Source organism: Miscanthus floridulus, chromosome 16, assembly GCF_019320115.1.
Source record: "Miscanthus floridulus cultivar M001 chromosome 16, ASM1932011v1, whole genome shotgun sequence".
NCBI lineage: Eukaryota > Viridiplantae > Streptophyta > Magnoliopsida > Poales > Poaceae > Miscanthus > Miscanthus floridulus.
The window spans coordinates 69231693-69246977 of NC_089595.1; the positions used below are offsets into that span (position 1 = coordinate 69231693).

The 15285-nt window shown below is 43.0% G+C and overlaps 1 protein-coding gene and 1 pseudogene across 2 annotated transcripts; both read right to left on the minus strand.

The window, feature by feature from the left end:
* Positions 1–6848: 6848 nt before the first annotated feature.
* LOC136514069 (hexokinase-10-like) lies at positions 6849–11302 on the minus strand. Of its 2 annotated transcripts, XM_066508049.1 has the most exons (9): positions 10849–11302; positions 9988–10135; positions 9744–9911; positions 9299–9373; positions 8285–8440; positions 8070–8168; positions 7837–7964; positions 7493–7574; positions 6849–7387 (listed from the first exon to the last, which is right to left on the minus strand). In XM_066508049.1, exons 1-9 carry the CDS (start codon positions 11124–11126, stop codon positions 7016–7018), a joined length of 1506 nt encoding a protein of 501 aa, XP_066364146.1. In that variant the 5' UTR covers positions 11127–11302; the 3' UTR covers positions 6849–7015. The 2 variants fall into 2 exon arrangements, with proteins under 2 accessions (XP_066364146.1, XP_066364147.1); XM_066508050.1 differs by lacking the exon at positions 9299–9373.
* A 1742-nt stretch (positions 11303–13044) lies between these two features.
* On the minus strand, positions 13045–14980 carry LOC136510797 (uncharacterized; annotated as a pseudogene).
* Between the last annotated feature and the right edge of the window lie 305 nt (positions 14981–15285).

The following is a 15285-nucleotide window of genomic DNA, read 5'->3' on the forward strand; positions in this document are numbered from 1 at the left end:
GGTGTCAGGCTGCGACGGCGGATTGCGATTCGCGGGCAGTGCGGGTGGATCGGGTCCGTCCGGACGGACGCTCTAAACCATGCATTACGGAACATTAACACATGCATGTTTTTGTGCTTGGCCCACAAGGCTAACGTATGAGTTAGAACTAGAACGACCAGATTCTTGAGCCTCTCCGATGACGATCCCAGCATGAATCGGAATGTTGTCCGACCCTGTATCGGATTGGGAAGCCGCGTGATCCATATCCAACAACGCATCGGACTCCATGCCAGCCGCCATGCACCCCGGCCGCCCTCCCTCTGCCGGCCGTCCATATCCTTATAAATATATACGCAGCAGCAGAGCAAAGCGCTCGACATGCGACTACGGCCTAAAGTCTTCTCTCACGGCTTCCTGCGGCGGTCAGCCTCGCAGTCTCGCACACGCGGGCAGAGTTCGATCGGAGCTTGCGGCTCATCGTCGTCGCCTCGTCGGTCGATCGACCAATCGACCTAGATCTCGATGGCAGCGCTCTGCTGGGCTGAAAACGGTAGCAGCAAGGCCGGCGCCCACGACGTGCAGGTGGCGCCCCCGTGGTGCTGCCGCCGGCGCCCGCCGGGCCCGCCTCCTGTCCGGCGGTCGGTGGCGCGAATCCTGCGGGGTGCCGTGGCGGAAGGTGACGGACTGGTGGGCCGGGCTCAACGCCGAGGGCCCGGACGGCCGCGTCGCGCGCTGGGACGACTCGGGCGCCGTCAAGGCGCTGCTGGCATCCAGGAAGCGCTACTGGGCGGGGATCAACGGCGGGCTGAAAGTCGCGCGCGGCACCGCCGTCCCGCCGCTGCCGAACCCTGACATGTACATCGACGTGATCGTCGAGCATGATGATGACGGAGTAGCGCGACCTGAGGTGGAGGCGGAGTACGAAGCGGCTGTGCGAGACATGGAGCGCGCGCGAGAGAGAGCGCCCGGCTGCACGCCGCCAAGCTAGGGACGACTTCGTGCCGGTGCCCACGGGCTGGGACGTGTGATGTACTACGTACTTGCATTGGTGCAAGTCGCAAGAGATGGCTGCCTGGAGGTGGAGGACGCATGAACGATGGTTCATGCATGCATACCTCTCCTGCATACGGAGTTACGGATCGACTACGCTGTGAGCCCTGTGACTAGCTAGCTCTGTCGGTAGCTACTGTAGCTAGGGTTGTTCAAGAATCAAACGGGCTCCTGTATGTATACTCGCTCTCATCAGTTCTTGATTTATTTGGCGGATGGGTTGTCGATCCAATGCCTGTGTGATCCAAGGAACTTCATGTATATATATTGCGCTAGTCTGTATATATACGGCCTTAGTTCCTATACTGTATAAGATACATCTCTGAATAATAAGTTGCAGGATGTGAGTTTAGAATATGGAAACTGGGAAATTTGGTCTGGATCCATACCTAGGTTCTCGAGTCATGTTCAACTTGAATTTGGGTGTCTATAGTTTAATTTCTTCTTAGTGAAAAATAGCCTATCCTCCCTGGTTGGTTATATTTTTTCTGATTAATAATTCAACTCAAATTTGGGTGTCTATTTTCTTCTTAATGAAAAATCACCTCGTTCTGATCTTAGGTTGGTCAAAAAATTTTCTTTTCTAATTAATAAGTTGCGCAGCTGCCTGAAAATTAAATGGAGATGATATTTCATTGAACATGGATCGATTGATTCTACCATAGATTTGACTCGCTTGTGGGATGGCATATATCCCGATCTGGAAGTAATTCATGAGGTATTATACTATTCCCCTTCTTGTTTATGTTACGCCTTGTTTAGTTGGACCCCAAAGTCCAAAAAGTTGCTACAGTACCTGTCACATCGAATGTTTGCGGCCCATGCATGGAGCATTAAATGTAGACGAAAATAAAAACTAATTGCACAGTTTGGTGGGAAATTGCGAGACGAACGTTTTGAGCCTAATTAGTCCATGTTTGAACACTATTTGCCAAATAAAAACGAACGTGCTACAGTAGCCCCAAAATCCAAATTCACCCAACTAAACAAGGGCTTAGATTCAAGCACTATTCTTAGTTTTTCTTTTGTTCTTGTTTCAACTGATGAATGGCAACCTCACCAATTGAGTTGGATATCTAAAAAATGACAACTCTTTTTTTTATTGCCCCTCCTTGTTCTTTTAGTACAAGGTGGCACACAAAATATAGCCAACCTTTGTATGAGGCCCTTTTTCTCATCATGCACACATGCTATTAATGTCATATGCTTGCATATTCTTGGAGCATCATAAGGGAGCCCTGCTTTAGCCAGTGTATCTCTGATCTCGCGTCTTGCCACCGCATGACACTTTAGTGTCTGAAGCCCATCCTGAAAATACTAGATCCTTGTCATTGCTAATTTAGTAAAAAATAATATACATGTATTTAGTGTTCATTTATACATCCATCCATCTACACTGTTTAATTCATAAATATAAACCCTAATCTCTCCATCATTCAAGCATGGGTTGGAGGAAGAAACTGCTGATCTTGAGGTTGTTGGCTCCATTATGTGCGTATCAATTTGTGTCCACCTCATATACCCAATGGATACTGAACTAGCCAAGTAGTAAAGGGCAATTAACTTTCTTGGGCACACTGCCGTGTGCTCCACACCCATTTCCAATAACAATACCATGACCATGAGCACCAACTATGACCACGCATAGCGGCATTAGCAAAGGATTACTGTCCACTGCTGTCCGCTGTAGTTCTCCTAAAATATCTCCAAACACATAAGCCTTCAATTGAGCATACATCTCACTCAGAGATCGAGATGAGGTCAATTGGCCAAGCACATGATCATAATAAAAGTCCAAGCCATTTAGGATATAAGATGCAATGTCCTCATCATCGATCAACTTACTAGCAGAGGCGATCTCATCTCTAATGGTCTTCATCTTGGAAAAGTAGACATTTGTCATGCTGCCTTTCTGGAGACTGTCGAGTTTCATCCTCGGGTTCATAACTTTAGCACAAGAGTGAACTTAGAACATAGTCTCCATCACTGCCCGAACTACAACTGATTATGGCAACATACGTAGGGACTTGTTTCAGCATGCCTTTTTGGTGATAGAGTTGAGCAGGTGCTAGGCAGCTCAAGAATTGATGGTCCTTTTGCCAACCATACATGCCTTATACACAAAATTGGTGATAAATTCCTTTTTTTCACGAACACACAGGAGAGTTGCATATCATTATATTAAGAAGAAGAGAAAGGTTTGTAACCCATACACCAAATAGCCAGACACACACCAACAAAAAAATCGTTCTTGCTTCTTCATGACCTTGATGGTCTTGAGAGGCACCTTGGCTGAGCCATCAAGTATACTCATGAAAGTCATGAGATGAGCACCTAGAATTTTTTTTGGAACTGAATGAGCACCTAGAATTACTGGGAGGATTGGAGCCTTCCACAACACAAAGTTTTCCCTATCAATTTCTCAAGACCATAGGACCAAGAGCTAATGGCACTGATGATGTGGGATACTCCATGGGCAAGGCTGGGTCTGGAACATGTATCTAAGAGGAATGACTCTAATTACCATGAAAAATTGTGTGAAACATGGTTGCCTATCTTGTCTCTCTATGCTTGCTTGTCAATATATTGGCCAAATTAAACTACCTTAGGGTTCTAATGATTTGTTACCTTATGTTGCACTTGGTTGGAGATAGGGGTGAAAGTGGTCGGGATAAATCCTGGTCCATCCCATACAGATTTCTACATTTAACCCGCTCGATTTCGTATTGACGATTTCGATTGTTTTCGATTTTGCTATTTTCGGTAAATATGAAAACATGGCGAAAACTATATGGCCGTTTTTTTTACTGTTTTCATTTTTTTCCATATTTATTAGGCTATCCCGTTTTTATCCGCATAGGATATCCTATTTTAGCCCCATGGTAGCCTGATGGTTGGCTTGCTGTGTTATGGACTCATAGTATAGCACTCTTATAGTCTTGTCATATCTTATGAACCTTACGATATGAATTAGTACTATTTATGTGTTGTTGCCATGCCAAGTTGTTTAGGTTAGTATGTGAAGTTAGGTTTCTTAGTTCTATGTGTTGATATTCCTGATTTGTCATTCCATACCTCGATCGTTGTCGACACGTTTCCGATCGAATTGACCCGTTTTTTATTTCCAGTGAATCCTGTTTTTGTTCCCGTTTTTGGCTTTCTCGACTTCGATTTCGTTTCCATAATAAAATGTAAATGTGAAAACGGGGAGGGTTTATCCAGATCAACACCATTCATTTTCATCCCTAGATGGAGCTAACTTTATCTATCTCAAAAACGTATATCTAGGTGCATCCAAGCACAACTTCCTTCAACATGGTTATAGCCATGGTTTGCAATATCACAAAAACTTATGATAAGACCTTCTATTGACCAGATTGATCCTATCCTATAGTTCTTTGAGGGTGCATCAGCCCTTGCCACCAATGTCAGCAAATGATCCTTCACTCCCATCAGATGCACTCTTACGATCATGTGAGTGTTGCATTGCACATTTCCTCACGTTTATTGGCTAGTTTCCCAACAAAGTGCTTGGGTATCCCTCTCTCCTTCCTCAAATTGTCCATTGTGGAGTAGCAAACATCTCATGGACATGGTGGTAGATCGTTTGCCTGCTTCGGCCTTTGGGCTTTTATTGGCATTAGCTATGTGAACCTACTTATACTTCATGTGCATAGTGATGCTATACTTTATCTGAAGTAGTATTCCAAGGTTTATATCGATCATAGGGAATAAAAGAGAAGGTTAAGTGTAGCTAAACATAAACAACACCCTCTATTTATTGAAGCTCGAGATTGTTGTTTGTTGTTGGTAGGTTGAAGATTGCACATGTGAAAGGGGTGGTCGCAAGGGCTTAAGATTGAATGACGTCAGGTGGCGGCGGGAAAGCTGGAGCCAAGGGATTACAAACAAGGTTTTGCTTGTGAACTAAGATAATAACATATTCTAATGCACGGATATTGGAAAGTAAAGAGTCAATTACTTGAAGAGACCTTGACTATTTAAACTTTTCCCCCTCTATGGCAGCCCCTGAATTTCATGTCCATTGCAATGGATACTGCCATCTGCTGGCACTAGAAGTTGAAGCATGAGGAAGGAAAGACCAATGTGAGAGGAAAACTAAGGCGAAACTTTTGCTAGTTTCCAGTATCCAAACAAAGTTTTATCTAATGCAACTTGTTATACTAATCACCTAAAAACTAGTTTTCCTAACCCCCCTGTAAAAACTAGTTTTACTTTAACACTAGCTTTAACTTTGGTGACCCAAACAACCTGTAAAGGTTAGTCGCAAATCTGTCTGCAGCGATTCCAACCAAGATAAGAAACACTAGAATAATGCATAATGGTCTCGCCAATAGAGCTTGGGTCAAATAACGACTGAGGTGCTATTTGTTTCGGCTGTGGGAACGATAATGGTAATGCAATGAGTAAACGGTGAGATCTGTTACCATGCAACAGAAAGTGAGATTTGTTTGGCTGGCTATTTATTGCATGTGGAGAGCATGCTCACTAGGGAGAGGGACACACGATCTATGCAGACGGAGTGGCAGCATTAGATACTACCTAGTGGGGAGGGGTAACAAAGTTGCATGGCCCGTATCAGTTCATGGTGTGATCGATTGAGGCTGTGTCAAACCAAATGCCAGCCAATGTGGTTATGGTCCAAAAGATCCAAACCAAACAACACCTTAAGTGTACAAGGGATCCTAGAATACTTACACATCTAGGAGTTGGTCAGGGATTTTCCCTCACTGAGGAGTGGGGAACATAATAGGTTCTACCGTTCTGGTGGAAATGATCTAGTGATGCAAACTATTCCGCCTACTCTCTCCTCCATGGTTTTGTTATTAACCTATTCTGTAGAAGGAATGCTGGAAAGGGGGCCCAACAAATGTGGCTTGTTCATTTGGTGGTGCTTCACAACCGGGTCTAAACTTCAGAAAGGTTGTAGAGGTGTGGCCTTTCAAACTATGCGATGTGTGCGTTTTGTTTGCAGCTACCGGAACTGATCGACCACATGTTGATTACTTGTGTTCACCTAGAAAACATGGTTCAAAGTCCTCTGGAGGTTCAGTTATTGTGGCGGCTAAAACACCTTCCACCCAAGACTATTTAGTCGCACCGCATGGTGGCTAACTTTGCATAGCTAGACAAATCCAACATAAGGAGATAGAAAGACATTTGACTCGGTAGTTTTTCCATAATCAATTGGAGTTTGTGGAATGCAATAATGCTCTGATTTTCAGAGGTCAGGCTATGCAAACCTATAGGTGCTGGCGGCAAAGAATCATGACAGAAAGCAATCATGCATTGGCACAGGGCAGGTGATGGTGGCAGCCTTGCCCAATGGCGTACAATAGCTAGCTGGACAACAACTCTTAGTTTTCCATGCATGTTTTCATTTCATTTAGTGTTCCTTCTTGCCTTTGTGTTCTTTGTACTTGTTGAAGCTTGGGTTGGTTGGGTCATTAGCCTTTGATGTAATGATCTAGTACTGATATTTCTAGTAGCGTGTGCACATTCTCAAAAAATAAAAAGCATCAAAGAGGCTGATGCAATTAATGTCTGGACTGGAACAAACTGCCATGTTTCTATGAGTAAGTAGTACATATATTCGAGGCTCCTTGCATGCAATAGCCCGTTGATCAAGCTGGATGTATCCACATCATATATGCACTAATTAACACACAAAGATCAAATACATTTGCAGTTCCACATTCATTCAATCAACATTTGCACTACCTCATTGGGCTCCTAGTTCATGGACATTATTCTCTGATAGTTACCTCTAATGATCCACTGTTAAACACTAGATATCAGTTGCACCACTGCATGTACATGTACATTGATGAGAAGAGAACATGTTCAGCAAAACAATGGGACGATGTACAACAGTACAAGAACTGATTTCTACTAGGTACAACATTTGGATGGACAGATGCACATTTTACCTTAGCAGGAGATAATTTAACTCATGTCAAGCTTAAGCAGAATTTTGTCTAGTCGACGAATATGATGCTGCAAGGAGCGCAGCCCCAATCCCTGAACCCTCCTCCATAACTCTAAGACTAACTGTGGAGGCGATCTCATCCCCTAGGATCTCATCCACTGCTTCGTTCAGATACTCCCTAAAGATAGAATAGCCTTGGTAGAGACCACCTTCAATCGCGACAACCGATCTCTTTGGCTCACCTCTTATCTTTCGAACAAAGGTGGTGCCACAAAGAGTTCCATCACGACCAATTTTTTGTAGTACTGCAACAATCCCAGCAGCTGCTAGACGGGCGGCTCTTCGGGTGACAATGTCACATATTCTAACAACAAGTCTTCGAGTCTTCAGTGGAACATCTTGTATCTGTAAGGAGAATGATGTAGTTGATGAGATGATTGTCCGATTAAAATATACCATATTAACATATAAACATTGTTTCATATGAGCCAAGTAGTAGTGACAACTAACCTTCAGATGTTCTTCGAGCACCCTACCAACTACTCTAAGATCTGGGGAATCATCCTCACGAATAGCAGCTAGAGAAGGTGTACTGGATGGCAAGAATAGAGATATGTCAAGCCAATATCACAACAAAAGGATCAGAACAAAAGTAAAACAATGGAGCATACTGGAACATATTGGGGAAGCTTATCTATAAAACAATGTATCAGATTTAGTGTAAAGATTAGGCATACCGCATATATTTTATATTTCAGTAGCAACTAGCAGTATGAAACTATTAACAAAGAAGAATCATATAGGAATAAATATAATTTTGTAAGATCACAATAGAACTAGAAAAATACAAGTACCTGAATATGAAAGGGGTAGATAAGCAATTCACAGAAGAACCAAATAAATCTGATTCTTGAGCCATTCTTTGGAATACCAATCTTGCAATTTCCCCAAGATACACACCAGAGATCATTTTCTCAAAAGCCTATATATGCATCCAAGGTGCCAGTTTCAGATTCATTAACACAAGCCTCTTTAGCTTGATTTTCACAAACAATGCCACAATGGAAAAGCTTTAATAAATTCTTACTTGGTCATAGTGATTGCGTTCTGCTTCACTGGAACATATGTCAAAAGGAGTTAATGGTACTTGCGGAGACCGGAAACTACCCCATTCTACATTGACAACCTAATGAATAGAGCATATAAATTAATAGTATAAGCTACAATAATATTTTCACATTGAAAATTTATCAAATCAAATTAAAGAATACAAATAAAGAAGATAATACAAAACAATATTACCGTTTGGTCGGAATCAGTAAGAAGACCCTGACATTTTGCGATAGCAGCATTGCGTTCAATATAGGAAGCATTGGTACCAGCTCCTATAATCACTGCAGCAACTGTATCCTCATCATAATAGTGCCCCATGGCCAATGTACCCACAGCATTGTTCACCTATTTTGTAGTAACAGATGAAATTAAAGAAAGATATGATGAGTATATTATTATATACTTTAGTGAATAATAAATTGCAGGCGACAGACTTGAAAAGCAAATTTGCTACACTCAATCAAGAAGCACATATTTATTCATTAATTACAAGATATAGAAATTATTATAAGATTATGTCTGCAGTTCACAAAATCAGGAACTACATGTCCATTTTTTTAGTATCATACAACATGCAAAGATCTAGATCCAACACTCCAACACTGGTATTTATTTGAGCATAGATACATATAAGAATTGGTTGTAATATATATCTTTACTATTTAAAAGCAAGCCACAATCATGTATGGAGACAACAATAAAAAACAATAATCTCATATCATTTTCGTCTGTTGCACACACTAGAAAACAGTAGTACATATGTGTTTAAGCAGCTGTTATCAAAATATTTACATCACAGACAATTCTTATACATGAAAGATTATCTGATAGGATTTTTAGATAGAACAGATAATATTTCAATATGTTCCAAGAGATAAGAAGGCTAACTAAGACGCACATGCATACAATAAACGATGGAACCAATCAAGTAGGATTTTTTTTATAAATGGAATTAATTTTCTGAATCTAAATGCAAACTAGCTCATGTAGCAGCAATGTTTTAAATATCCATATGTCATTTAGCTGAGGGCCCCTCACTAGCACAGAAAACTTATCTAAGGCGGTAAAAAATCAGACTAATTAATAGCAAAGCTAAATGAGACTATAGCGGGCGATTGCCATTAAAAATTATACATGAAGCATCCTGCCTCAAACCACTATATTGAAAACCTAGTTACACAGCAGAAGTAGTTAGGAGCATACCAATGCAGTGACCTGCAAATTTAGTCCATTCCTAACAAGGGCTTCATTCAAGCATTGAGCAACATCTTTTCCAACCTAGTATTGCAAAAAAGTTCAAACAAGCTAGTGAGAAAAAGAAAATTATAATCTCAGCTGTAATCACAAAGGCAACCGAGCAATACTTCTTTTCTATGTGCTTCATCTATCGAGAAAGAAAGATAGAATTTAAATGTATAAGGCTACTAATAAGGTAGTCTAAGGATTGCATATCAAGTTATTATCAGCATGCAACAAGATACTATCAGCATATAATGTATATATACCAACAAGATATTAGTAGCATGATATCATGTCTAAATTTGAAACATCATCTCTTATAAAAGAAAGATTCAGCTATTTGAATGGAAACTTCACTTCAACCCATAACAAAAAGAAGAATAATTGAAGGAACAACTTTGTAACTTACAGCCTCTTCAATTGAAAATTCCTTAGTCCACCTAATTAATGACCCTGAGGATATGGAAACTTGTCGGACAGGGAAGGAAAATGTAAAACCAAGTGCCCTTCCCTCATCGTCCCCACCCTCTCTTTCAATAAAGTTCTTTAATGCCAAGGCAATTAGATTGAATAAATCCTAAACAAAGAGTTACATTAGTATTAGGAACAATATAGATCTTGCAAAGGAACTGAAATAAAATGATGATAGTTACCTCGCTTGTACCCTTGGTCAAGTCTTCTGGAATAGGTCGATGCTCAACTTTTTTATTGATAACCATAGATCCTGAACCAAGCTCTAGTCTCATGACTCTAAAGCTTGTCCCCCCAAGATCAACAGAGTAATAGATGCCTTCCTCATTCCTGCCCATCACATGTATATATGAATAAGTATCTGATCAAAGATCCATATGCTAAAAATCATGTCATATAAGACTCGATTAAGTTGCCAATTGGACATCTCAATTCAAAGAAAAGAAGGCATTAACATAGAAATTCTATGCAGCTAATATAATGCAATATCCTGCTGCATCAAATTGCCTGAAATGTTTTAAGAGGCAAAACATCGTCACTATATAGTGTCGACTCAGACACTGCCTTCAGAAAAAGATTTCGACCAATTTTATAGAAAGTTTCAGTGAAAATTAGTCCCACAACAATTGTGTCATACTGCAAGATGAACCAACATGCAAGATGACAACCGACTCGAAAGTTTGCTGTGTTATATACGGAGTTCTAGTCTGTCGTGAGCATCATATGGACCAATTTTTTTTTCGAGGATCATAAGCACCAAATGTTTGCTCGTGGCCGTACGTGACTTTTTGAAGATACAGAGAAAAGAATAAGAAATGCGGATAAATTGGTGCCAATAAAGAATGAACCAGGTTAAGATTGCATTCTCGCACGAAGAAACTTCGCAAATTAGCAATTGCAAACTCATTTCATTTGGCTAGAACCCTAGCATGAAGCCATGAACCCTCCCATGCATGAACACCACAAAAACACTGAAGCAGACCGAGGAGAAACAGAACGAACAAAGGGAAGCGCAGGCGTGGGCACGACCGTTACCCACTTACCCGTCGGGGAGCGCGTCGACGCAGGTGAGCAGCATGCGGACCTTGCTGGCGCCCTCGGACGCGAGCCCCGCGAACATCTCGACGGACAGGGAGTTGACGATCCGCTGCAGCCGCTCCGTGGGCGTGGCGCAATCCTCCTCGAACCCGCGCACCACCGCCACGGCTCTGCTCCACCGAGACCGCGCCACCGCCCGCCTCGTCACCAGCGCCGTCGCCACCACGCACGTCACCGCCGCCACGCAGCCCAAGGCCACGCTCAACCACTGCGCCTTCCCCATCGATCCCTATCTCCTGACCCGATCGATCGCGCGCGGCGCCTCTTACCCCGGTCCGCCCCACCCGCGAGCTCGAGCGCTAGCGCTAGCGCCGGAAGGTGTTCTACGATATGGCTGGCTGAACTGAGACTGCGATCGGAAGGAGCGGGGGAAGCGCGGCCGCGGCGAGCGAATAAATAGGCGAGGCGAGGAAAGGGACGGGGGCGACGTGGATGCTGTGTAGTAGGCATGGAATCCCTGCATTTATTTCCTTATATCTTCTCTTGTAGTCTAAGTTTTGGATCACAATCAATACGTGCTTTCCATAGTTTGTCCTCCACAATCCATAAATTTGGAAGCACTCTGCCCACCAGATACTCTACTCTGATTTTTGCATGTTTATTATTATTATCATCTCTTTCATAGGTACAACATTAATTTCAACAATCTTTGGGAAGAAAAATGATTTACTATTTAATTATTAGTGATATAAATAGTACTATATTGGTAGGAGGAGGAAGTTTTTTTATTATGCAAATAAATGGTGCGTATATCTTGTAGTATCAGAGTTTTATAAAATATATAGTACTACTTCCATAGCATTTAAAGCTATCAATTCTATCAGTAGATCGATATAGCTAGACTCTTATCATAGTATAATTTTATGAGATTTATTATAAACACTTTTTTTTGCGAATAAACACTTTTTACTGAAATATGATGACTCATTTGCATGAGATGCATGATTCCAAGTTCTTTTACCCCACTAAAAAAATGTTTTCCACCGAACGGTTCCTAGGAGGTGAGAAGGACCCTGAGTCCATCCGAAACAGTATACTATCAGCCATATTAGGCAGTATCTACCTACACAAGTTCGATAAGGAGATAGAGAGGATCTGACAGAAGCACGAAATCACATGTAGTGAAAATAAGATCGTTTTTATTAAGAATAAGTCGTTGTACAGACAATTAAAAAAATATAGAAAAGAAGCAAGCTTCAATGCTAACCAAGATAACGGAGCCCTCATAGCGGGGAGAGTAGAGAGCATCCTGCACAAAGTGACCATAACCCTTTTTTGCGAGGAGATGTGATATTAACAAATATAATATTATTATACCAACAACAAAGGGTCCGTAATAATTTCCTTGTACAAGGGTAGTTGATTTTTTTTCGAAAACACAGGAGACACTACCGGAGGCGGCTTCTTTGCCGAGTGCCTGAGACACTCGGCAAAGGCCGATATACACTCGGCAAAGGGCGTTCGGTAAACAGTTTATCGCCAAAGACCTCTTTGCCGAGTGCACTTTATCAGGCACTCGGCAAAGGCTTTGCCAAGTGCCAATCCGACACTCGGCAAAAAAAAGTGGCCGTGACGGCGAGCGCCACCGTGACGGCGGCTTTGCCGAGTGTCAAGGTCAAGCACTCGGCAAAGGTACTCGATTTGCCGAGCGCCATTGACTTAGACACTCGGCAAAGGTGGCTACTTTGCCGAGTGTCTTGTCGACGACACTCGGCAAAGTGGCGACCTTTGCCGAGTGCCTGGACCGTGGCACTCGACAAATCTGTGATGTTTGCCGAGTGCAATGGCCATTGCACTCGGCAAAGCATGTTCCCAGATGGTCACTTTGCCGAGTGTCATGGCCATTGCACTCGGCAAAGTGACTGAAAATAGCCTTTTTTATTTGTTTTTTACATCCCATCCAAACAAACAGAAGATATATATAACAAACATCACCAACATCACATATATATCATCAACATTACATATATATCACCAACACCACATATATATATCACAAACGTCACATATATATCACAAACGTCACATGTCTCACAATATATCATAAATAAGTTCACAAGCAATCCAAGTGCTCCATCATCATCAACCACAATTGCAAATAGAAGTATCATTAACAACCACAAGTATCGTCACTGATTTGGTGAAGGATTCGCTGAAGCATGAGGATCGTTCGATGCCGCCCATCGATTCTGCACAAAGGAGAAGAGATTGCATGTGTGAGACAAGATAAATATATACCATACATGAATAAAACTTTCATACTCCACTAGGTTTGACCGTAATCATGAACATACAAACTAAAACATTTATACTCACAGGAGTAGAATAGCGAGGAGGTGGAGGTGGAGGTCGAGCGAATAGCGAAGGTGGTGGAGCTACACCCGTAGCGGCGCCAAGACTTTGCATGCACTGAAGAATCTCTGCCATCCTCTGCTGCTCGGCCTCCCGCTCGGCCTCCACCCTCTCAATCTTCGCCTGCATCTGCTCCCGTATCCTCCTCTCTTGTTCCAGCTAGGCCTACAATATATTTACCCCAATGTTACAACAATGCAAAGGAAATGTATGAAAAAACCAATGAACGACGAATAAACCAGGAATAACCTCGAGTGCCTCCACCCGGTGGTGTGAAGTGTCCTGCCAAGGTCGTATGTCCGGGCTCCTGTTCGTGCTGCTTGCTCGAATCTAGGAGAGACTGGGAGTAGCGGCCGAGTCGATTGCGTCGTCGCCAATCCAGTACCGCCCATGCTTCTTGCCTCCTCCCACCCTCATGACGACTTCTCCATCAAGGTCCTCGGTGCTCGGATTGTACTCTGACCCATGGACCTCCTTTGCCATCGATGTGTACTCACTGAGGCGGTTGTGGACGGTCGCATTGCTGTATGCCTCGGGCCCGTCCTCTGGGTTGTAGTCGATGTTGGACGTCGCCTTGCCCTTGTGGGCCATAGCAAATGCCTTGAAGATGGAGCAAGGCTGGCCACCATGTGACGCCGACTGTGAGAAAAAAATGCAAGATGATTAGAAATCATGCAGAATTGAGCGTTAGAATAAATAAATGAATTTGCGTACCCATGTTTCTGCGTATCCGCTAAGGCTGTGGCTGCCTTGATGGTGTGCTACACCTAGCATCATCAAACGCCGCTCCCAGCACAAGTTGTCTGTCTCATCCCACTCGCGTGACCACCACCTATCCACCATCTGTTCCCAGCACTGGGGATGCGCGGTGCACCAATAAGGAATCATCTACATGCCATCAAGTACATGACATATCAGAAGATGAAATTAAGCCTACTTAATCTGAAAAGGAATTAGTATTAATGTTTTGTATTTACCTGTAGGTACTGGTCTCGGGTCAGCGTCATGGATCTTGTGTCCCTTTTGGTGACCTTCATTCCAAGGATGCTCCCGTGGTAAGTTACAACGGCCTAGATACGCGCCTCGTAATGCATGTCCACGATAAGTTTTTTGCAGCATTTGGTAGCCACCGCATCCACCCTGACCTCATGTCCGTCCTGACATCTAAAGAAATCCTACATACAAACATGATGTATCCATTCATTATTTCAAGAATGTATTGAGCAATGTAGTGCAAGGAAGACTTACCCACAGCTCTTGCTTCACCCGCTCCGCCTTGTTGTTGAATACCCTGTGGGCCTGATCTAAGCATTGGGGGTGGCGGCGTAGTGGTCAAATGAGTTGGCTGGCCCCATCACTCCGACGTACTCAACCAGGCCAAGGAATTGCTCCTTGCATAGAAGACCGAGGATGCCATTGACTTGGCGTGTGTGACCACCTCCACTCACCACAATCATCTAGTTCCTGCCCAAGTGATTATGAAAAATTATTAATTTCTATTTTGATTTTCAACATATCATATAAAGTAGTGATAACATCTAAAGTTACTTACTTTTTCCCCTCGGGTCGAATCAACGGGCGTCTCTCACGAGGTATCGGTCGCAGAGGGAGGCTCGCAGGACCTCTCAAGTAGACGCTCAATGAACTAGAGGAAGCGGAACCCCCCGCTGTCGCCTCATCCTCATCGTCCTCTTGTGCGTCCTCCTGCGCCTCCTCGGCATCCTCCTAGGGCACCTGCTCCTCCTCCTCCTCACACGACGGGGCGGCAGGCGACGACTCCCTCCTGCGGCTGCTCCTCCTACTACTCTCCCCCGGTGCAGCGGTCCTTGTCCTTCGGTACAAGGACGTTAGCTTCCTCATCCCACCGCCCACCATCTTTGTTCAATCACCTGCAATTAAAAAGAGTAAACCAATAAGCATAGATAAACAAGAAGTACTTAGAAATAGATGCAAAATAAACAAAACATAATTACAAAATAACATAGTATTACATGTATTAGAAATAATCTTCATGATTAGGATTAGCTGGA